Source organism: Carassius carassius, chromosome 17 (genome assembly GCF_963082965.1).
Source record: "Carassius carassius chromosome 17, fCarCar2.1, whole genome shotgun sequence".
Classification (NCBI taxonomy): domain Eukaryota; kingdom Metazoa; phylum Chordata; class Actinopteri; order Cypriniformes; family Cyprinidae; genus Carassius; species Carassius carassius.
The window spans coordinates 14,358,452-14,384,024 of record NC_081771.1 but is presented as its reverse complement, the minus strand read 5'-3'; the positions used below and the strand labels follow the sequence as shown (position 1 = coordinate 14,384,024).

The 25,573-nt window shown below is 37.4% G+C and overlaps 1 protein-coding gene and 1 long non-coding RNA gene across 2 annotated transcripts in view; one reads left to right on the top strand and one right to left on the bottom strand.

Annotated features, from left to right (window-relative positions):
• Window positions 1–25,573, bottom strand: part of ror1 (receptor tyrosine kinase-like orphan receptor 1) — a 139,163-nt gene that overhangs the window by 30,788 nt on the left and 82,802 nt on the right. The window contains exon 2 of the mRNA XM_059571016.1: window positions 3,253–3,324. Coding sequence (XP_059426999.1) covers window positions 3,253–3,324 — 72 coding nt within the window. The remainder of the gene's footprint in view (window positions 1–3,252; window positions 3,325–25,573) is intronic.
• The window catches only part of LOC132161174 (uncharacterized), a 410,674-nt gene that overhangs the window by 329,315 nt on the left and 55,786 nt on the right, over window positions 1–25,573 (top strand). The window lies entirely within an intron of this gene.

Below are 25,573 nucleotides of genomic sequence, written 5' to 3'. Positions count from 1 at the left end.
CAGGCCATCTTCCAAAAGTCTTCGCCTCACTGTGCGTGCAGATGCGCTCACACCTGCCTGCTGCCATTCCTTGCCAGTGAAGCCATTTTTGTGCAATGCAATGATGGCTGCACGCGTTTCTTTGCAGGTCACCATGGTTAACAATGGAAGAAGAATGATTTCAAGCATCACCCTCCTTTTAACATGTCAAGTCTGCCATTCTAACCCAATCAGCCTGACATAATGATCTCCAGCCTTGTGCTCGTCAACATTCTCACCTGAGTTAACAAGACGATTACTGAAATGATCTCAGCAGGTCCTTTAATGACAGCAATGAAATGCAGTGGAAAGGTTTTTTTTGGATTAAGTTAATTTTCATGGCAAAGAAGGACTATGCAATTCATCTGATCACTCTTCATAACATTCTGGAGTATATGGAAATTGCTATTATAAAAACTTAAGCAGCAACTTTTCCAATTTCCAATATTTATGTAATTCTCAAAACTTTTGGCCATGACTGTATATTGAGAGGGAGCCGTGAGTGTGGCCCCAGGGTTACAGGCAGGGTAAGCAGCCGCAGGCCCCACAGTTCTGCAGGTACATCCACAATATTAGTCCTGCTGTGGTAGGGGTTGAATTCCTCTGACTACCATTCACCTTTCAGAAACCCTAGCGCTGACAACAGAGCTCCGCAAACTGCATCTAGGCTTACCAGGAGTCTGGTGGTAGATTTGAGCAGGATTTTGTTGATATATCTATATCTATCTATCTATCTATCTATCTATCTATCTATCTATCTATCTATCTATCTATCTATCTATCTATATATATATATGTACTAAACCTACACATGAAAGCCTGAGAAAAATGATTTTAGAAGAAACTTTAAGATGGCACTTAAAGGCTTTTACATCTGAAATATATATATATATATATATATATATATATATATATATACACACACACACACACACACACACACAGTACATATACTTTTTCTGCTTTAGAAAACACTGTTAATATTGTTGATTATTAACAAAAATTATTTTGTTGTATTGACTGTTTTTGTAGTTTTTTTTTTTTTTTTTTACAGCAAATAAGTTTTTAAAAATAATAATATAAAGGCTTAACAATTTTGCAATAATTTATAATAACAATTCCATTTAAATTTTCCAATGATTTAATTTTGCAATATTACTGTATGTACAACAATAATAATATAAAAGATAATTGTTAAGTATCCAAACAACCTCCTGTCTTTATAATATTAATATAGCTACTGTGTTATTTTTTTCCACACAGAATAACTTTGACAATGTGCATTAAAAAGTGCTGCAAAGGCAAATTACTACAAAATACATTAATCGTAGAGATTTCTGGAGTCTCAGTCATTTCCTATGGTCCCCATCGCAACATATGAAACCACAGTGAGATACCTGAGGTCTGGGTGACAAGTGACTAATATACACAGCATCCAACTAATACTCCACTCCCTTTTATCCTTACTCTTGTCCATTCACACCTCCTCCCTTTTCTTTTCCCTCCTCTCTTTCTACCGCCCTCTTGCTCTTGTTCCAGACATGTCTGGTCTGAGGACAGCTGGAGGAAAAGATCCCGTCCTTCCCCTGGCGGATTTCTTCTTTATCCCTCCATCTTAATTTCCTTTATCCAAACATCAGCTCTTTTACAACAATATACAAATATGGCTTTCCAAAAATGGAACCAAATGAAGAATCCAACCACAGGGGGATCAGTTCCAACCCATAATGCATCTGACTGACAAGCCTAATCTTCTGGACACCTCCACTTCCTTTTAATGATGTAAGGATGCGGTGACTGGTATGGAACTTCAGCCAGAAGGAACAATCTGCACACAAACCCACACGTACATGTAATTCAGTTGTTTATTTATCAAGGTTCGGCAGATGATTTGAAGAAGTAATTTGACCATCTAAAGTTAGCAGGATCGAGACAATGGTTTCTTTTGTTGTCAGTGTGGATGTGTGTGGACAGTAGGCTCTTTGTTTACTGTGCTGATAGTTATTAGAGGGAAATGGATGTCCAAGTCTATCATACCATTTCTGCTACATCAGTTTCAAAGGAGGCAATGAGATAAATAGGAAGACATGTGCATATTCATTCTTGAATGTGGAATCTACAAGTGAATGCAACAAAATGTTACATTTTATATAATTTAAAATGTATACTTATTCAAAGCTTTAGAGAACTAGATAGATTTTCAGAAAAGCTTGAGGACATATTATATTTGAAGAATATCAAGAATCAAGGTAAATATACCTAGAATATATATTTTTAAATGTTAATCATCTCAAGAGTAATTTTCTTAAATATAAAGCACAACATTCAAACAAAACCTGATTTTTTAAAATTACGCAAAAAATTACAAAAGTTGCAAAAAGCGTAAAAATATGATTATATCAAGTTTTTTTTTGAGAATACAAACATACATACACAGTTGAAGAAACACCCATATATAAAAAATGGTTAGCAGACATGAATTACCGTGAGATCTTTTGTTTCTTTAAACCTTTTCTGTTTTCTGACCTAATGCATAAGTCAACCGCTGGTCATAAGGAAAAGCCTCAAAGTCAGAAGAAAGTTCTTGTGTTGACAGCTGTGTTCAAACACCCGGCAACAAATCTGACTGAGATTTAAATATTAATCCCAAAGCAATTAGGACAATTTGGAGAAATCACATAGCGGACATAATGACTCCAATTCTCTTATTAGGTTAATTACTACTGAGTTTTATTCAAGACAGGAAAAACACTTAAATGAAACGACAAATAAAAGAATGACAGAAAAGGGGCTTGGAATGGAAATAATGGAACAGAGTGCTTATAATACGTATTTGTGCATGTGCATTCATGAGAGAGGAGTTATTATAAGTGGGCACTGTGAAATCTTATGAAAAATACAATCTTGCCTGAATTTTCCTGACTTTTGTTCCAACTTGCATCTAAAAGGACAGACACAATAGATCTAGGTTTACCATGACAATGGAAACCCCCAAATTAGTGCATAATGTCCCAAACCGAGGAATTGGGATGACTTAAGACACATAACAAGACTCTTTCAAAATGCTGCCATCCTAGAGCTCACATGTTCCTGCTAGAAATGCTGTCTGCTTTGGCAATCAAAACTAACATTCATCTCCAGACAAAACACGCAGCAAATCGCTGCCGATCTGTCACATTACTGTAGTCCTAATGGTGTCCTAGAGTGGCCTAACAGAGCTGGGCTAAAACTCACCTCTTTCAGCTCTGCTGGACATGTTCCAACTGGAGGTGGCCACCACGTTTGGGTCTGAAGGAATCTCCGCGCCTGCAGATACAAAGCCAGAACAGAAAGTCAAAGAGAGGCATATTTCAGACTGTGGTGTTATCATGGCACAGATAGACAGACAGACAGACAGATAATTTTGTGCAAATGTACATGACCCCTTATTTAATTTAATACAATTTTAAGATTAACAAAACATTATGTGATAGTAATCTGATCTAATATTTTTTATTATTATTACCTTTTCAGTTCAGTATTCTGGCCTTAATTCACTTTTGTGAGAACTATGATAAACCTACAGCAAGAATGTGAAATTAAAGAGACGGACATGTTGCGATTAGTGCTCTGTGTGTGTTCAGGAGTGTGCAGGTAAAAGGTGTGCCTCTAATATATGAAGATTACTTGTTACTGTACAAAGGACATTTTATCATAGCGTAGCAGCACAATATGGGCAAGTGTTGACAGGTTTAGAGTTAGTGATACTCATCTTACAATGGACCTCTTTGAGTCAGACCAGGGATAATTTTCATCATTTTACTACAGAACACAATAAACAATGGACTGGGGCAGTAATGGAGTCTGAAAAGAGGTGCAAGGTGCTCCAGGAATGTACGGAATTAGTTCAATTCTCTCCCTTTTTTTACGTATGCTTAATCAGAGTTGGAATAAAATGGAGACAGACTAAATTAATGACTGAAAAATGAATGGGAAATCCCAACACGCAGTCTGGTGGTTGTCTGTGAAGACATTTCCAATTAGCTTAATGGAAATGACCTGTTTTAGTCCTTACTCTAGATTTGAGCTAAAGAATCTAAATCAAGGGTGTCCAAACCTGATCCCGGAGCTCCAATCAGCTCCAACATACTTGGAGGTTCATGGGATTCATAGGTTCATGAAGACAGAAATTGTACTTGCATGACTAGAAAATGGTTTTCCAAGATGGCTGCTGAATAAACTAACTTGCTTTAAAAAAGCCTTTTATTCTGACAGCATAATCTCAAGTAAACTCTAAAACAGTGCACATACACTCTTACAATCTTGAACACAAAGACTACGGTCACCAACGACTACCAAAGCAAACATATGCTCACAGTGTGTGTGCATTTGCATTTGTGCATGAGTGCATCCCTATGTAGAGTTCTAGTAATGGATCACAGAGACTCCCTGCTGACTGGGCTCACATTGGAGGATAAATCTCCAGTGTGCTGACAGGTTCAGAGCTCTGCTGGAACTACAGCGGGGGGGTGGGGGGTGTTTGGGGTTACTTTTTGTGGACATCTTGCTCTACCTAGTCCATGCATGCCAAAAACGTAAGGTGTGCTTCCATTCAGAAATATTACACAAATAAAAATATATACTGCTCAGTGAGAGCTTTTGATTTTCTTGCTGGTCTCTCCACAATGGCCGTTTATTCGGATGACATTCTTTTTTTTATTAATAAAAATGTGAAATTAAACAATTTTAAGGTAAATAAATAAACATACATTTCATACCTGATTCTACTTATTTTCAAGCTTATTAGTGTATAACGCAACAAGCTAATGTCAAACTGTCTGCTGAATTTGCTTACTGTGTACAGCTTTCCTAATTGTTCACTTATTAGGCTCCATGAGTGATAGGATGCTGTCTTAGAAAGCACCCACGCATGTAGGCAGTGGAGGAGCTCCCTAGGTTTTACTTTAACAGAGCTCTAGTGGTGGAGTGAAATAAATACACAAATCTCACAGCTAGAGAGGGAAAGGGTGAAGAAAGAGATAGACAAGTGTCAAAGTGTGAACATAGAGGTGTTATTACGTTAACTGGGTGTTAATTTAATGTTAAATATGCCTGGTGTTAATAAACATGCCACTTTAATGAGCTGCTGATACACACACACACCTGTTAGTGCCAATGAACTGTCTTGTGTGACAGTGTGCACACACATACATAAACCAACACATGCTACCATTGCTGGGGTAAAGACCAGCAGCTGCAGGGGCAGGTGGTTTAATGCCTCTTCTATGATGACACTGACTGCAAATGCGAATTACACTCATTAGTGTTGTATCTATGACAGCTCTCTTCATCTGCTCGTTACATTATAACCATTACTCATTATAGCATGACCTGTCACTTTCATCCGAGTCAAGTGTGGCCCCAAATTAGGATCATCTAAATATACTTTACAAGTGTCACATTACTTTATGTGACATTATACATTACACATTTTGTTGTATAATCATCCCTTTTAACATGGCAGACACTATATCACCACACACACACACACACACACACACACACACACACACACACACACACACACACACACACACACACACACACACACTCCTAAAACCACTTTTGTAATGTATTTTCAATTAATTACTCATCTGACACAATGGCGTATTTATATTAATTTGGGGGGATTTTTTCAGCAAATATTTATATAAGGAATTAATTGTGAGTTATCTGATTAGCTAATCAATGTATCCATATAATTAATCTGGACATTTTTTTTCCAGTGACAGCTCTATTTATACATTTCAGCTGGTGTGACACAGGTCAGCTGAATATATCAAAACAGACTTCCACATCTGCAAGCTACCCATCATTAGCTAATCATGAAATATTAGGCAAATTGCAGTGTAATTTGGAGATACCCTTTCTAATGTTGCCAAACAACAAAGGCAGCTTTAATTGGGAACATTTGTTAATTTTAATCTTAAAGGAAAGCAGTACACCTGAAAAATCAAAAGAGAATACACAGGAAACCCTGTGGTACAGCATTCACAATAAGTACATGCATCTGAAAGCACATAAAAGGTTACAAGTTTTAGTGTGATTTCAGTGTTACATTCTTTCTATTCACTTATTGCACTTAAATAATAAATGAAGATCTTGATTTTCACTATTATATATACATATATAAAAACTACAAAAAATATACAAAAGAGAAATTAAAATTATTAAAATTAAATTGAAAAAGCAAAAGAAGTACAGGAATGTGCATTTTACTCAGCACACACACACACACACACACACACACACACACACTGAACAAATTATTAAAGCAAAACTTTTGTTTTTGCCCAAATTTAACATGAGCTGAACTAAAAAAACTAACACTTTTTCTATGTACACAAAAGGCCTATTTCTCTCAAATATTGTTCACAAATCTGTCTAAATCTGTGTTAGTGAGCACTTTTCCTTTGTCGAGATAATCCATCCACCTCACAGGCGTGGCATATCAAGATGCTGATTAAACAGCAGGTGTGCCTTAGGCTGGCCACAATAAAAGGCCACTCTAAAATGTGCAGTTTTATCACACAGCACAATGCCACAGATGTCACAAGTTTTGAGGGGGCATGCAATTGGCATGCTGACTGCAGGAATGTTCACCAGAGCTGTTGCTTGTAAATTCAATGTTAATTTCTCTACCATAAGCCGCAGTGCTGCGCAGGTTGATCCAAAATGAGCGGGTGTCTGCGGTCACCCACAGTTACCCGCGGTTACGAGTCATCCTAAAATATTTTTAAAGATATTCGGGTTGCGGTCGGTCGGGTCGTTTGAAATAAAGATGCCAATTAAACCTTTGTAATTTATATAGTACTAGAGACAATTTTGAAATACATAGGCCTACACTTTATTGGCTGAATAACTGAATAGCTGATCACCTGTCCCGCTTTACTTTGTACTGTACAGCAATTTTACCCTTTGTCCCGCCTCATGCAAATTCAGCATCATCCCACTTTTTCATTTGACCCTGCCTAATAAATACACGGATACGTCCAATAGTTCAGAGGAGAGCAATAAAAGTGTTAGTCAATAGGCTGAGTCGTACGTCAATCAAACTGTTGACTGGTGCACGAACGCCTCCTCAACATTAGTCAACAATCTCAAATTGGAGAGCGCGCGCGCTGTTCGGTTGGATTAAGCAGCCATGGCCAGTATGGCCACGAAAAAGAGAAGATTCACTTTTAATAGTGAATGGACTGCAACATACTCTTGGTTAAGACCTGTAGATGGCGAAGCATAGAGAGCTTTTTGCATTTTATGCAAAAGCAGTTTTTCTGTGGGACATAGTGGAGAATACGACATGAAGCGATATGGTGCATGTGAGTACCACAGAAAAAAAGCACATCATCAAGAAACATGCAGATCAGTGCAATCGTTTTTCAATAAACCAAATGATCCACAGGCTGACAAAGTTTCGGCAGCAGAAGTGACGAGCATTTACCATGCCGTACATCACACACATTCATATTGCTCTACTGACTGTAGTAAGTTAGCCCCAGTAATTTTTCCAGATTCTGAAATAGCTAAGAAAAAAGCTGTAGAAACTTTGGGTGATATTTTGGGTCAGGTGGTGTCTTAGGCCCAATCCCAATTCTAATTTATACCCCTTCCCTTTCCCCTCGGCCTTCCCCTTCCCCTTGTCCCTTGAAAAAGAGTGTCAAGGGGTAGGGGAGAAAATATTCCCCTAAGGATTGGGACACCACTACCATGATGTCACACGTCATCATTCGTCATCTAGCTCTTTCAATACACACATATACTGGTGTGCATTAGGGCATTTAATTATCGTTCTGTATTAATGAGCTGCTTACTGACACACACACATATCGGAAATCGCGCAGCTCACACATCCAGGAGAAAATAAACTTGTCAACACTGCCCCATGACTTTTATTAAATACAGTTTAAATACTGAATCGCTACATTATTTTTCCAGGGACGAGAGGATACAATCGCTGTTTTTAAGTAAACTCACTCTAAAAAGATAAACGACATATGCTGTGGCACTATCATGCAGTCTGAAATGATATGACACTAGCAAATATAAGCGATTTTTTTCAAACATTTATTTGAGTAACATGACCGTTAATATGAACTCACAATTGAATGTAACATAAAACAAATGATTACTTTTCATTAAAATCTTTATTTATGCCAAAAAAGATTACATTTATGTTTCTTTTAGTTCGCTGTAGCAGCCATGTTGCCAAGATAATTCATACCCCTTCGTTTGAAGTGTGGTCCCGAAAAATATTTGTTTGAAGGGCTATCTGGCCCTTCCACTTACCCCTACCCCTCCAACCAAAAGAGAATCGAGACACCCCTACCCCTTCACGTGAACGCGCGAAACGGAGGGGTAGGGGAAAGGGGAAGGGCTAAGGGGTAGAATTGGGATTGGGCCTTAATCTTTTAGTTAGTGGGTTTGTTATGGGCAGGCGTATGTTATGGACAACGAACACAGGTGCATTTTATTGATGGCATTTCGAATGCACAGAGATACCATTACGAGATCCTGAGGCCCATCGTTGTGCCATTCATCCACGACCATCACCTCATGTTGCAGCATGATAATACATGGCCCCATGTTGCAAGGATCTGTACACAATTCCTGGAAGCTGAAAACATCCCAGTTCTTTTTCATTGAGCATGTTTGAGATGCTCTGGATCGGCGTATATGACAGTGTGTTCCAGATATCCAGCAACTTTGCACAGCCATTGAAGAGGAGTGGACCAATATTCCACAGGCCACAATCAACAACCTGATCAACTCTATGTGAAGGAGATGTGTTGCTCTGCATGAGGCAAATGGTGGTCACACTAGATACTGACTGATTTTCAGACCCCCCTAATACAGTAAAACTGCACATTTTAGAGTGGCCTTTTATTGTGGCCAGCCTAAGGCCCACCTGTGCAATAATCATGCTGTCTAATCAGAATCTTGATATGCCACACCTGTGAGGTGGATGGATTATCTCGGCAAAGGAGAAGGGCTCACTAACACAGATTTAGGGAAATAGGCCTTTTGTGTACATAGAAAAAGTCTTAGATCTTTGAGTTCAGCTCATGAAAAAATGGGGGCTCAGAAGGAAAGATTTATTGATATTTTGACTGCATCTAAAAAAATCTCACACACTTATAAATCATAACACATCTCAGATTTAATGGAGGGCAACTGAAATGTCTTCATATTCAACGGGAGACCCAACCTGGGACAGGTGCCAGGGATCTGGTTTTGCGTATATGAGAAAGATGACTACTACTGAATTTACAATCATGCAAACTGAAGTTTACAACCATGCAATCAAATATGATTTCATGATTTGTTTCCTAAAACTGAAATTATGGCTTTTTATGCTGTCCCTGTTATTGATGTGAGTCATTTTATATTATAATTACTTTTCATATTTTCTGCTATTATATTTTTGAAGAATGCAATAAACTGAGCTATATCCCAAGTAGTGTATCCCATGAAATACCATCAAATGGTGGCATACTACTATCAACTAAAATCAGAAGTCAATATTATAGACATGATGGATAGACAGACAGACAGACAGACAGACAGACAGAGAGAGACAGACAGACAGACAGACAGACAGATAGACAGATAGATAGATAGATAGATGAAAGTGACAAGAAAGTGAAAGTGAAGTGACATACAGCCAAGTATGGTGACCCATACTCAGAATTCGTGCTCTGCTTTTAACCTATCCAAAATGCACACACACAGCAGTGAACACACACACACACACCGTGAACCCACACCCGGAGCAGTGGGCAGCCATTTATGCTCAAGGGCACCTAAGTCGTGGGATTGGCGGCCCGAGACTCAAACCCACAACCTTAGGGTTAGGAGTCAAACTCTCTAACCACTAGGCCACAACTGATAGATAGATAGATAGATAGATAGATAGATAGATAGATAGATAGATAGATAGATAGATAGATAGATAGATAGATAGATAGATAGATAGATAGATAGATAGATAGATAGATAGATAGATAGATAGACAGACAGACAGACAGACAGACAGACAGACAGACAGACAGACCTATATGTTCTTGCCAGATGTTTTCTAATCAAAGCAACAAAAGAAACTTTGGAAATGAACAAAGTCTTTAACTCTGTGAGGTCATAATTACTCTGTCACCATCTAACTGTACGGTCCCCTTCAAGCAATTAAATAAAATGAACAGCTGGCTGAGTCTTTATGAAGAGTTGCCTGATCTTCCTGGGTTCGAACACTGCCTGACGACCTTACTGAATTACTAGCATAATTATGTCGGCACTTGGATGTGAATGGAAAATGTGAAGTTAGCTGGGCCAGAGGCAATAAAGCTTTTTAATGACAGGGAGAATGTGAGGGAAAAGCCCAGGCTGATGATTCCAACCATAAACTCTTCTGTTTGGAGGTGATCGCTGAACCTGGCCCAAATGCTGAAGTTTGACTTGGCTGGGAGAATACCTCAGGTGACAGAAGAATAAACCTGAGTGAGAAAGAGAGCGCAAGAGATGGAGAAGATCCATCATAGAGAAAGATGGCTGTTTCACCTTCTAAGGTGTCACCTGATCCATATAAAAGGATCAACCAGCCTCCACCTGAATAACTCCACCTGAGAGCACCACGGGGAACAGGAACCAAGCCACCCCCAAATCCTCCACCACCTACCCCACCATCCTGTCTCAGGAAGCCGAGCTGTAATGTGATAACTCTGTTCAGGCTCCAAGGACCCAGATGGCCCGGTATAGACTAGGCATAGACAGGCTGGAGACTGGGCAATGAACCAGGGTGAGTGCTGGCCATGGACGCTGTAACACAAGGATCTTTCCCATTAGCACAACAAACACCAGAGCAGAACAAAGCATCTGATGCAACTGAAAGGTAGTCTCTCCTCTGGTTAGCCCTCTTTAGCAAGACAACAGCCAGGCCCACCGCTGGGCAGCCCTCTTGGGAGCTAAAAGGAAAGAGCTAGCATTAGCCCCAGAGTGAAAGTTCTTAGATGTAAAAAGTGAGCATCTGCATTGTAAATTGTCCTTCATCTCCTATGTAACATCGGAATGTCAGATTAATATTAGTGAATCTGTTTATTATTGTTAACCAACTCAAGTTCTCAACTAGTTCTTAGTTTGTATTTCTTAAAAGCCCATTTGGTGTAAAACAAAAGTGATAATTCACCAAAACTCACTGAAATATTATTTATACTCCTGCAAATGTATATATATACACAGAGTATTTGAAGTATTTGAAGTACTCTAAATTACGAGTGGCTTAGCTTGGCAAGCAATAGTTTCAAAGCAGCTTCCCCAGCACAGGCTAATATGTTGCTGAAACAGCAGTGCAGCACACAGGCTGATGGGTATTATATCAGGATATCCCATGCAATCAAGATCAACGGGGGAAGATTAGCATATTCCTGAAACCACCCCAAACCACTTCAAAGCTGGTGCATCATTTACCTACGGTCTAATTTCAGGGGCCTGGAGTGATGTTTGGTCAGATGCGCAACACATAACAAACATGATATTGCTTTACCATTTAATCACCCGTTTACTCACACAACGCAATCTCTGGGCATATCGGGTCACTCTGAGATCTCACAGGAGCATTTCGGAATGTGCTCTGCTGGTTACCACCTACTGTAGAAGTCATTTGTTTTCTGCTGTCAGCCAGGAGAAAGCGATCTCCTAGTGCCAGACTGACAACATGCTGAAATCTTCCACTGGCGTGGAACAGACTCCACTCGCATAATCAGAATCTGGACACAAGCACAATCTCAGGTGAAGAGAGAAAGACACATGTGATTGGAAACTGCACAGTGAAACCCTGTCGGTACTCCAAAAGATCTCATATATAACTGACACAGATTCACTAAACCAACCCAGCAACCTCAGCCTGAGGAGCGTTTGGGACGGATAGGAACTGGAGATGCCCCAGTTAATTTTGGACAATTTAGAATGTCATTACAGTTTAAACTTCACTGAATTGGATCTGAATTGCGGAGCATCTTAAACCATTTAAAAGCGGTGATTGTTTTCTGCCTAAGGGATGATTGCAGAAAATGACACTGACAAGACATAGTGTTTGAGGACTACCAGTGATGCTTCAGAGCTGTCCATCATTTAAGCTCTTTACATCCAGGACTCAAGCCCCCATGCTCCACCTGGTGTTACACAACTACTCCATACTGAACTCTAGTCCCTTAAACTGATTACTGATGAGAGTTTACATTAAGACTTGACAAGCATACTTTGCTTTCTTGGCATATTTCCTATTAAAGCAGATAGTTGGCATGTTGGCATTTTTTAGGGGAAGTCATTGTCTAGTGGTTAGAGAGTTTGACTCCTAACCCTAGGGTTGTGGGTTCGAGTCTCGGGCCGGCAATACCACGACTTAGGTGCACTTCAGCAAGGCACCAAACCCCCAACTGTTCCCCGGGTGCTGCAGCATAAATGGCTGCCCACTGCTCCGGGTGTGTGTTCATGGTGTGTGTGAGTTCACTGCTGTGTGTGTGCAGTTTGGATGGGTTAAATGCAGAGCACGAATTCTAAGTATGGGTCACCATACTTGGCTGAATGTCGAGTCACTTTCACGTCTATTTTCTTTTTTTTTAAACAGTCAATATTCTTTAGTTTATATCACAGACATAAACAGTGATGGGTCAAAGACGTTTATAATACTGAGAAAACACTATCTGTTAGCATTCACAGTCAACATGTATACTTTTATATGGTATTTGCAATTTACAGTTCATTTAGTCAGAATAAACCGCTACTTTTGAATGAACATCAATGGTGAAAACTTTTTCTCAACTAGGATGTTATAATGCTATGCTAAGCTTGGAAGCCAAGATGTTAGTTTGCCAAATGAAACAAGCAACGGTAAAATGTATGTAAATAAAATGAAAAAAAAAAAAATCATTATAATTTCATAATTAATAAATACATCATAACTGATATTCTAACATTTCTAATCAGGCACCGAATAGAGTACATGTAAGCGCTACCTCAGCAAAAAGATAAAGACATTTATCTTATAACATTTTAAATGTGCATATGTGCTTAAAAAAAAAAAAACAAAGAGCACACAGATGGCCTCAAAGCTAGCATATACGGAATAAAAGCCACAAAATTGCAATTTGCATGGCATTCTTAAAGTCATTATCAAGACCACAAATCTGACCTCAGAAGAGGTGTAATACCCAAAATATGAGAATTACAAATGAGATGATTCGTTTACTTGGCCAAGTAAACCCACAATCGAATAAAAATCAATTGCTTTGGTCCATTTCTTAAACACAAAGGTGTTTCCGTGTGCTTGTAACTCCTTTGCCAAAGGGTTACTTCCTTGCCTATATGCAAAAGTTAATCTCCCTCATTTATGGTAAATCTTACAGCTGGGAAATGGGAGACAAGTACGACAGATATGTCATGGGCGATGTGCTACGCTAACAGCACCAGACACTATTCATGTGGAAATGGAGGAATGTGTGCGCACAAGCTTTTAGTTCACAGAACGGCTGCATTGATACATATTCATAAAAACACTACTGGGAAACTAATCACATAAAACACTCGGACATTGATCAATACAAGCCGTTTGTCTTTAAACATGATCCATTGATGGCTGCTATTCACAAATCTGCCCAGACGGAATGGAAAACATCTGTGGGCTTAAGAGCCTCTTTCACATACTATGTCTTTGTCACCTGACCCAATGGTGTGACAGTCACGGCAAGATGAACCAGATTATGAGCCAGAACCGTCTATGTTTCCAGTAAAACTTAAAGCCATTTATTATTTCTCTTTTCTTCCAGCCCAGTCTTTCTATTGTTGCTTAGCCAGCTTTGGAGAAAGTGCCAGTGGGATGTCTACAGCTTTAGATGCCTCCAGCTTTCTCTTCTGTCAATCATACGGATGGTCTCTTGATAGCACAGCCCTCAAGGGTTAGAGAAATAAAAGCCGCAGAATTCCAGAAAACCTTCAGCTGACATAATGAGGAAGACAGTATACGCACATGAGAGAGGAAAAGCAAGTGAAAGAGTTGGTGACAAAGACAGATAGAGAGAACTGAGGTCAACTGGACAAACTTCAGCCAAAAATTCCAAAGTATATTCTATCTGGTGCAAGTAAAAAAAATTTAAATAAAATAACAAGGGAGTCTTCCGGGGAACTTTTAAGAAGACTTTGATTGATTCACTATATTAAAGAAAAACATTATTTCTGCTGTTATATGCGATGTCCTGCTGAGTATTATTCCTCTGGAAAACCACAAAGACTTTCATAAGACGACAACACAGGGAGAAGCATGCATAAACTGTCAAGCAAAGGAATCAAAGAGAAGTTGATGAAATAATCTGTACAATTGTAAAACTGGTGGACGAATCTCTAGGGGAAAGTTTATACTTTGAAAGAGAGAAAAAAATATATATAAATACTATACAGAAAAGGGTGAATTCACTAAAAAGTTGGGGTGGAATACATGGAGCAGTTTCATACAAAAAGTCTTACGGGCCATTCACACAGAAAGCATTTTTGCTTTTAAAAAAAGTGATGGAATGGAAAAAATGCAAGGTCTAGTGACACTGAAATATTTTTAACTTAAGCGTTGCATTTTAAGAATCCAGTGTCATGCTCAAAACCCCACAAAAGACACACAAGTGCAATGGTCAAAGACACCTGTCTAGAGTGTGTTTACATAAAAAAAAACAATGGAAAAGCAACATAGTTGAATGCAAAATTACATTCTATGTGAACAGCCCCTTAATCACTCTGCAACTCACTAACCGCCTGCAATTTAGTTTAACCAGGTGCTAAATGCATTGAAACAGCATTGCAGAAAAATTATATTCTGTTATCATTTACTCACCCTTATTTCGCTCTAATCAAGTATGAGATTGTACAGAGCAGAAAATTAGATATTTTAAAAACACTAAGGTCCAAAGTTTGAGGTCTGGAACATCATGGAGAGTGAGTAAATTATAACAATTTACATTTTTGCATGAACTTGAATTTTACCAATATCTCTAAAAAACAATTTTAGCTTTAAACTGTTTCTCACCATTTATTTGTAGAAGCCTTTTATTTTAAATTGTATCAACCGATTTTTAACTGTATTAACTGAAAATTTCTTAGCATTAACAAAAAGGATTAAGTAAATGAAAGCATACTGCTGCATTGATAACATTTGCATCCAAAAGAGAGCAAAGTTATGGAGCTTATAATATGACAAAACTAATTTTGAATTATTGACAAGTGTCATTTAACAAAACTTCCAACGGTTTCCTATTGTCCTGAGTTTAATGCGTAAAAAACCTGCACGATCATATAACCTGGGATAATCAGAGATGGATAAAACATTTTTTGAGTCAAAAACAGACCATCATTTGAGGAGCAAAAATGCTTTTTAAATTGAACTTAAATGCATTTAAATTAATATATATATATATATATATATATATATATATATATATATATATATATATATATATATATATTAGGGCTGTAGCTATCGAATATTTTAGTAACCGAGTATTCTACCAAAAATTCCATCGATTAATCGAGTAATCGGATAAAATGTGTTTTTGCTTAAAGTGCAATATTAATTATGCAAGAGAAAATATGACTCCTGGGTCCCTTAAAATGAACAACTAAGTTTCCTTTTTTAGGAAAAAAATATTTTTACTTTTTAAATGCATAAAATGCAATGCATACATCAAAAATAAACATTTAATTATTACCCATTGTTTCTCTGTCTGTACTTGTACTGTGAACAATGACAATAAAGTTGACAGATAAAGTAAACACATGATAGGTAAAAATTGATAGCCTGAATGCACTGTAAGTCGCTTTGGATAAAAGCGTCTGCCAAATGCATAAATGTAATTTAATTTTAATTTAAGTGCATTTAAGTGCCATTCATTTGGGGTTTAAAATAAAGCATTTTCTGAGATGCACATTAAACACATAAAACATTAATTTAATTTATCTTTTAATTATTAAAAATTAAGCAAACTTAACTTTTTGGTAAACAAAGGGGATTTACTATTAAAAATAAAAAAAATGGAAGAAATGTTGTGTGATTAAACCTTAAAAAAAAAAAAAAAAAAAAGACTTATTTTGACGGGTTGACATACCTGACGTACTAGCGTGATGTGACGCTAGTTTTACTCAAATCAAATGGTCAAATGCTCATGAAGTGACTGTTAGAGCAGTTTTGGAGATGTTGTTCATGTGTTCACGTCCATATTTAGTGAGACCGCAGATGCTGAAATCACCGGACCATCACACGCGCTTCAGTGTGTGTGACAAAAAGCTAGTTGCGCTTCTTCTCCATTCATTAACAGAGACACGCAGAACATGCAGGATTCATATTTAAATAGACTGTTCCGGCTTAATATTTACAGATATTAGTCCATATCGTGATTTGATGTAAGTGCAATGACCTATTTTTGATTAATTCATTCAAAATTTGGCAAATTCCGTGCCATTCCGCGTTATACTGTAAAAATCCGTTTATGACTGGATTCCTCGATTCCCTCCGTGTTTTCTGCATCATGGAAATCATAGGGCCCTAGTTGTGGTATGCCAGCTCTATCTTGCAATGGACACCAGCCACGACGTTCTCTTTACGTTTGCCCGCGTCCTCAAATCAAAACACTGCTGACTCCTTGCAGTATGCGACTTCGGACGCAGCGCTTGTGTCTCCTTCCGCTTTGTGGGTGATGTAAACGCATTGTGTCACATTAAAAAAAAATCATTGCGAAAGTACCTGACGTGAGATTTAAAATAAATTAAAAGAGGCTTCGAGGCAGAGGAATTTGCCTCGATCATTTTTTGTAATCGAGTTACTCGAGGAATCGTTTCAGCCCTAATATATATATATATATATTATATATATATATAATTAATTAATCAAGTTAAAACTTTATCAGTGTGACTTTTTGATGGTACAGGTTGATCACCAAATGATTGTGACTCAGAATGTCTGTTTGTAGCCAGTTGTCATATACAGCTATTTTGGTTGAATTTTGGTTGGACATCACTTCATATGCCTGTGTTTTCATGGGGTGAACATGGCAGCACTGAAAGAAGAACAATGAAAGATGATGTGCGGGAAACCTGGATCTGGTTAGACCCTGGGCTGTAAACAACCAGAGCCATAAGGTATGAGTCATGGGTGTGTGTACAGCAAAAATAAAATGTCATCATTTTGTTATGTGATCTCTTTTTCCATCCATTTAATCTTACACAATAATTTCTGTCATTTTAACTTTTCAAATGTAAGTTTTCAGTTGATTTTCAATATATAACAATATATTTATATAAAAAAAGAGTACCATAAGGAAAGTCTTATGAACTTCAATGTGAATTGGAAAAAATGACGAAAGAAAAAAGATCATATTAAAGCACACCATAAAACAAATAGCACAAAAAAGTACAGTAATATGAACTAGCAGGAGAGAGAATAGACTGCAGGATTAAACTCTGGGGCTTACCAGCAAGTGAAGATTTGTTGATTAATCAAGCATTAACTAAGTGGGCTCTCCAGATGACTTGATTCAAGAGTAAATGATATGCAGCACATGATGGGTACAGAAAGTGAACAGCAGGAAAAAATTCCAGGTGGAAGTAAATCCAATGGGACAGGAGACCCAGAAGCATGAGACCTGAATCACATGAGCCATAAATGTAAATGATGATAGGCTGATGGTACCACAAGAAAGCACATAGTCCATACCCTTCACTAATGACTATTCTGTGATGTTAAATGCAGCAGACAGAAAAAAAATAAAAAGTTGACAAAGTACATTTTATGCTTATACAGCTTTTTTTGTCTTTCAACTGCTTACTCACATTCTCACAACCTCTTTTTTAAAAACTTTACACACAAATCCAAGAAATGCACACACCAGAATGTAAAATGCCTCATCTCTTGTGAAATGAAGCACAGCATTCAAAATATCACAAACAGATCTCAAAAGCAAATATTTGTAAACACCTTTGCCATACTATTAATTCCTGTTTAAATTTGGTGTAACATAGAGAATTGTGTGTTGCGTTTTGCGAAAACCGAGTCCAAGGTTGAGAATTAGCATATGGTTTTGCAGATTTTGCAGGTTCTGGTGTTTGAGTGTCAGCTTCCAGAAACTGTGTGACAAGTAAAGATTCTGTGTTTAAGCAGTTGAAAAAAACTGTAAGAGCACCCCTAAACGGTCACTGTCAAAGCATATGAATTGTAAATATTTCATTATATTTTAGTAGTATGTTGCTTAAAATTTTTTAAATACATTTTATTATGTCTAAAGAATATTTCAAAACCAACAAAAGGCATGGCCTTCAAATGGCTTTATAATGTACTCAACCATTCAAAAGTTTGGGGTTAGTAAGATCTGTATTTTCTGGAAAGAAATGTATTGTTTTATTCAGCAAGGATGCATTAAATTGATCAAACATGAAAAGATTTCACACTATTTCTATTTCAAAGTTCTGTTCTTTTGAAATTTCTATTGATCAAAGAATCCTGAAAAAATGCAGATCATGATTTCGAAAAAACAACACCTTTTTTCAACTTTTTAAGAAATGTCTCGAGCGCCAAATCACCTATTAAAAACTATTTCTGAATTATCATGTACCATTGACAATATGTGATAATATTTCACAATATTACAGTTTTTACTGTATTTTTGATCAAATAATGCAGCCTTTGTGGGTATGAGAGACTTCTTTAAAAACATTTTTAAAAATCTTACTGGCCCCAAACTTTTGAATAGAAGTGTACAGTAGGTCTGAATCAAAGTCATGTAGAGATAAAGACAAAAGACAAGACACTGTGTAGCACCAAGTGAAAAGTCGATTTAGAAGGAGAAAGACACCACAAAGAAAGATCCTTTAATATTACCTCATTTCCTGTCACAACTAGCTGTGAGACGTCCCATCTTGCTGAGATAAAATCCTCATGCATTCTGTTAAAACACAACATATTGCTCCTATTTTTGCCTCTCCATCAATACGCCAGACTGAAATAATTCTATACACATTGTTTTAAATTGTTAATAATGTGCAGGTAACCAGGGGAGGCTCGGTCCAGCACAGACAGGTTCGGAGAGCGATGGGTCTGGCCTTCATTAGCCATTTCATTCCCCCTCAGCACCTCCACCTCAGCTCAAGGTCTGGAACCATCCATTTACATCTGCGTAATTGGGGACACATGCAGGTTCACATGTACTAAATCTACCCCGTCCTGACAGCTCTACCCCCTACAGGGTATCTTGACAAAGCCTTGATATGATCAAATGCTACCTCTTCTAGTTCCAATGGGTCCGTCCCTCAATAAAGCAACAATAAGCAGGCTAGGCCGTAGATGAAGCCAGCATCTGATAGCATATGGAAGATGTTTACACTAATATTGCTGTTCTGATGTTATCACAAGCCTTCATTTAGTGGATCATATGTTCCCGAGAGAGGAGCTCTAGAAGTAGGGACAGATTTTCATGGAAATAGATTAGATGGGGGGTCGACTCATGCAAAGACACATATTGTCTACTGGGGCGTTCTGTCTTTGAAGCAAAATAAGTCTTGTGGAATGATAGCAAGCATTTTGGAGATACAACAAAGCATTTTTGGGCTGCTTTTAATGTACGATTTCAATTACAGTGACATAGTTCTAGTGCATCCATGGGATTTTAAACAAAAGCATATCTATGGGATCAAATCCAGACAGTATAACAAAACAAAGCTAATGAAAGTGCAACGGACATAATAGTTAAGAGATTAACTACAAACTGTGGTCCCTTTGAAACAACATTATGAATTTCAGTAATTTTTATCGATTTGACTGCAATGTATAGCAACCAAACATAAACTGAATTGAAATAATTTATGATAATATCGTTTTCTGTACAGCTACTTTAAACAGAATTAAATTTGTTTTATAATTGATGAATTTTGGAACAATGGTGCTATTATTAAACTGAAGTGAATCCACATTTGAACCAACTTGAGCTGAATAATTACACTATTTCCTTTTGTAGAGCTGCTTGTACTTGAGCTGAACTGAACTTGTTTCATAAATGATGGACTACTATTCAACTGAACTGAATCAACACTGAACTGACCTGAAATGAACAATGCCACCATTGCCTTTGTAGATCTGTTTTACAGCAGAATTTGAATTTGTCTCATATTCGACATCAATAATTCAGTTATTTTCCTGTTTATTACTGTGAAGCTGCTTTGAAACAATCTGAATTGTATAAAGCACTACATATGAACAAAAGTGACTTGACTTTCACTTTATTTATGGATTTTGAAATAAAGAATCAGCCACCGCTAATGACATTCTGATTACGTTATCGTTACAGTTCTCACGGCCATTTAAATGCCCGATGGCTATCAGGATGATCGCATAAGTACCTTCAAGCGATTACTCACGAGATCACATGTTAAGATAACTTAAAAGGCTCATATGGACAAAACCTGTGTTGAGACAATCTTATCGCTCCATAATAAAGCCAAATACCTCACATTTTAGCAAGGGTGAACAGTCTGTATGTCTTAAGTTGGCTTGTCTTTAACTGGAGACTGATACATTTTAGCAGCCTCATGTGAAACATGCACACAGCAGTTAGTATTTTAAGAAAATTTAACCAAAATGCCCTTTCAGTGAAATGATGAGCAATAATTTAACCCGTTCTGGGTCCTTCCCATTACAGTAAGAGTTTTTTGGGCTCTCTGGGGGGGTGGGTTTGGCCCATTGGTCTGTAGACTGATGTGCAGCAATGCCTTTGATTCCGCACATCTGGAAAAGCTGCTCAGTGGTTTAAGGCTGTCCACATACAGTCTTTGAAACGAGCAGCCACCGCTGACAGTCTACAGAGGCCACTGCTCCCATGACAGCAAACCCCCCTTTTCCTTCTGGAAGACTGTTTTATCAAGTCTCATGCAAGCGGTAATATAAGTTTGGGTTTTTAGTGTGGGTTTGTGCATGAATGAGAAAGGGAGACTAGATTTTCTTGCCAAAGACCCACAAATATGATCACCTCGTGGGGGACTCTAATTCTAAAATATAAAGGCAATAAGGTATACCAAATTTCCATTTCCAAAAGACACATTTTTTATACATTTTATGAAATAAATATATTAAGTGTGATATTATAAAGACAAAAAAAATAAAATCAACAAAACACACCAGCACAACAAATAGTTATTGTGCATAATTATAAATAAACTTCTTTGGAATCCTTTGGGGTCCCTAGACAATAGTTTGAAAAGCCTTTTCTGGCTTGTTACTAAAGTAGATGGTTTCTTTCATAATTATATTTATTATATAATTAAGTCACACCAGTATACTCATTTTGCATAAAGGCTCATCCTGACAACAAATGAGTCTCTGTTAAACTTTATAGACTTCACTAAAGGAGTGCCGGAGCATATAGGCACATCTAACAGACAGAGCGTAATAGAATGTGGGAGCAAAAATTCTGACTAATATATGAATTTTGCTAATATATTTTGCATTTACAAATGTCTTGCCCCATATACAATAACAACATTAACTGAAGAATGTGTTGAAGTCAGTAACAGAAAAATGTTTTTTAACTAAAAACAAGGCCATTGTGTAATGTAAAAAAACGCTGGTACCTAAAACATTCTAAACCATGACTTTAAAACGAGTACCGAATCGTCATTTTTGTGTATGGTTACACTCCTAATTATACATACTTCTTATCATTTTCATGGAAAGGGTACAATTTACTAAAAACACAACCTGCTGTATGTACTGCATATTACAAAAATGAACCAGTTTCCAGTTAAAGACAAGTTAACATGACATAAACTATCATCATGTTAATTTGTGGTGCTGTGCAACTGAGTGTTCAGGAAAGTTTACTGGTAACAGAGCCCATCCCCAGGTCATCATCATCTTCTTCTTCAATGCAAGTTTGGGACTTTCAGCCTGTTTTATCATCATATTTTACGTGGTTTGTGGTCATCAGCCATGTCCGAGCTAAAGTTTTAAAACTCCCTAAGTATAAGCAATACTAACAGCTTGAGCAAGCACCACTAATTAACAAATGAAAATAAATGGACCAACACCAGATGGGATTAAGATGAGTGTCATAAAGACGGCTGGGGTAAATGGTGGATGGTGGTCTGTTATGCAATCAGTCTGTTCTCCTCCATGATGCATCAGGGTGGATTAGTCGGCTAACAGGAGCTCATAAATTAGCCTGGTGGAATGTGAACGTCTGCCTGCCTCTTGCCTCAAGAAGCTCGGCCCTGCTCAAGCCATCACCGGCCTGTGGTCTTTCATCTTCTTTGATTCATCCACCACTTTTCCTTTCTCTTTCACATGTTTTTGGTCTCTCCATCTTTGTCGCTATGAAATCGTCAAATAGTTGTAGGAAGACGAAAGCTAAATGAAATACACTGAGGTTACGATGGAGGTCTGCTTGACAGAACTGCAAAATATTTCAACCTGATGGCATTTATAATGGGGTTTTTATCATCCGCTCATTGATGCTAACTAATAAGCCACATAAGGAGGATACATTCCACTGTAATTGTAGCCCTAAATGTGCACTAGAGCTGTCAGCTCAAAGACTAACTATGTGGTGGAGTGGAGTTAAAATTCCCGGTGCATAACAAAGTATGAGATTATAATTGTTTTGCTTAAAACTAATCTAACATAGCATAGCCTCACCTCACAAAAAGAAACAAAGCCATTGTTAATAAGGTTAAACTAAACACCATTTTATGACAGAACAGGAACGCTAGTCATTCATCACTCCTTGAACCCTAAAATGGTCGCCTTGACCTCTCTTCTCCTGAGAGACAGCCAGGTCAAAGCAGGCAAAGGATGTCTGGTGACCCCCCTCATGACTCCTGCTTGGTGGTGTGGGGATCTGAGGAGGAGCAGACACGCTAATGAGTTTTACAGCAAGTCTACGCGGCTTCTTAGAGCAGTTTTGCTCAGTCGTCTGAAAGAAGGAACAAAGCTACAATGTTGTTTTTCTGCTTTTATTCAGCAAGGATGCATTAAGTTGACCAAAATGGCAGTAAATATAAGAAAAAGCTTTGTTGTGTTTTAATAACTAATTGAAGTAAATATTATAAGTATAATATGTTTAGTAAATATTTTGCAGAATATGATATGGGGAAGTGCGTACATCATGTTTTAATAGATGACGACTGTGTGGTCTAGTACTAATGTGCTGAGAGCTTACAGAGTGCTGCTGTGCCAGTGAACTGTCAGCGCTCTGTGAATCTCATTGCATTCATTCTGCATGATCTCACCATAAACAAACTCCTGTGCCCAGGCTTTGATATGACGATAAGCCCATTTTAGAGAAGTGAATTAACACACACAACTCCTACGCTAACCGATTACGTGCTCTAAACTGCCGCAGTAAGATGCTTTTTAACTTCACAGTTACTACAGAAAAATGTGGTATTACAGCAAGAGAGTGAGTTAAAAGGTCATGACCATGAAAATGCCTTTGTTTATTAATGTTGAAGTAATTTCATTTAGTTTTTATGAAATGGTCTGTAATGTCAAATACTGCATGACCTATTCTATCAGTTGTGACTCTTTAGTTTTAGGGGAATATTGCAGCTCTGTTGAAGTATAAAGGATATGTTATTTGAAATAAAACAGTGGAAAATATATTACTTCCACATGTGCTTTGAGAAAAGCCTCAAAGCACCTAATTGAAATCTGAAAATAATTTACTTGTTCCCCCCCGAAACACTGATTTTAGCAATAATTTGAGAGAGAGAGGAAAGAGAGAGAGGAAAGAGAGATCCTTATTTTATTCATCATTCTATTCTAATGTCATTCATCTGTTTCAATCACATGACCTTCTCCTCTAAATTGTCAAATTTAAGGTCACTGGGTGAAGGCAATGGTGAAAAAAAGAAGAAAAAAAAAAAAAACATTGGAGATTTGAGACAATAATATAATATAATACAATATAGTATAGTAATAATAGTATAGTATAGTATAGTATAATATAATATTAGTGTTGTCACGGTACCAAAATTTCAGTATTCGGTACTGATTCCAGTGAAAATCCACAGTTCTCTGTACCAATTTCAGTTTACAAAGCAAAACACAAAAATATGCTAATAAAAAAAACAACAACACTTTTTATCACTAAAAATAAAACCAATGCCATTCTTTATACTTATTTACAATTGTGTTTAAAGTTTTTGTACAAGTAATATAATTATGAAAAACAGTAAGCAGGTTTCACCCAAATTGAATTTGTCTTTTAATTAATGAAATTTAAAACATTTTATTTTTTTATTTATTTGCTATAAAAATTAAAACGGAAGAAATATTGTGTGATTTATTTCTTTAAAAAATAAAGTTTTATAATTTTTTTCAACAGTAGTAGCAGTATCACATACATTTTAATAATTAATAGTAATTTTTCTAGCACAATGCCTTTATGTAAAAATTAACTTTTATTTTTCAACCCTTGGCCAATGAAATTTCCATTTACGCATTAGCTCCGCCCACTACCGGAGAAACTGGCATATCTTCTGCTTGTTCGAAAAACTTGAATAATTCTAAATGAACTCCATTATTTTGACAGGAGAAGACAACAAAGAATATAGTTTACATGTAGCGTGTCAATTCAGCCTGGTAAGATTCTCACTCTCTATCTTTGCACCCATTTGTGAGAAACTGCACTATCAGCAAAGCGACGGCGAGTCGAGCGCCTTCACACAGTATACAGAGCATCAAATACAGGTGTGCTGTGCGTCCATTGAGATGAACTGAAAATTACAGATCGCATGATGGAGAGCGAACTCTGAAGCACTAAGTCAGTGTCCAGCGAGTGAAAATATATCTGTGCTAATCTTATAAATGTCTTGAACAAACACTGGCGAGTAAAATCTAAGAATTTATTAGCCAATGGCTAACAATAGACATAATTTAGTCACCCAGAGTAAAATTTGATTTACTCGCAATGTAGAGGGTTGTTTTGACGGGTTGCCATGAATACCTTTAAACTGACACTGGTTTTACTCAAATGAAAGAGTAAAATGGTTGGGAAGTGACTCAAAACAGTTCTGGTGATGTTGTTTATGTATTTATGTCCTCACGGCAGACACGCTTCAGTCTATGTAGTAAACAAACCCGCACGTCTCTGTCATTCATTCATTCTCACAGAGACGCCCAGAACATGCAGAATTCATATTTCAACCAACTTTTGCGGCTTAACATTTACAGATACTGGTCCATATAGAGGTTTGATTTGATTAATTTATGCTAACTTTGACACATTCCGTGACTGTCCATATTAAAATGTAAGTTTCATTTTTATGACTGGATTTTGAGATTCCGTCCGCGTTTTCTGCTTCGCGGAAATCATAGCGCTGTATGCGTCAAGAACCAGGTTGACCGGGTACTCGGTACCACCGGTACTTTAAGAAACCTGCTACCGTCACATTTTCATTTTTTTAGTACCAACTTGGTACCGAAGTACCAGGTCTTTTGACAACACTA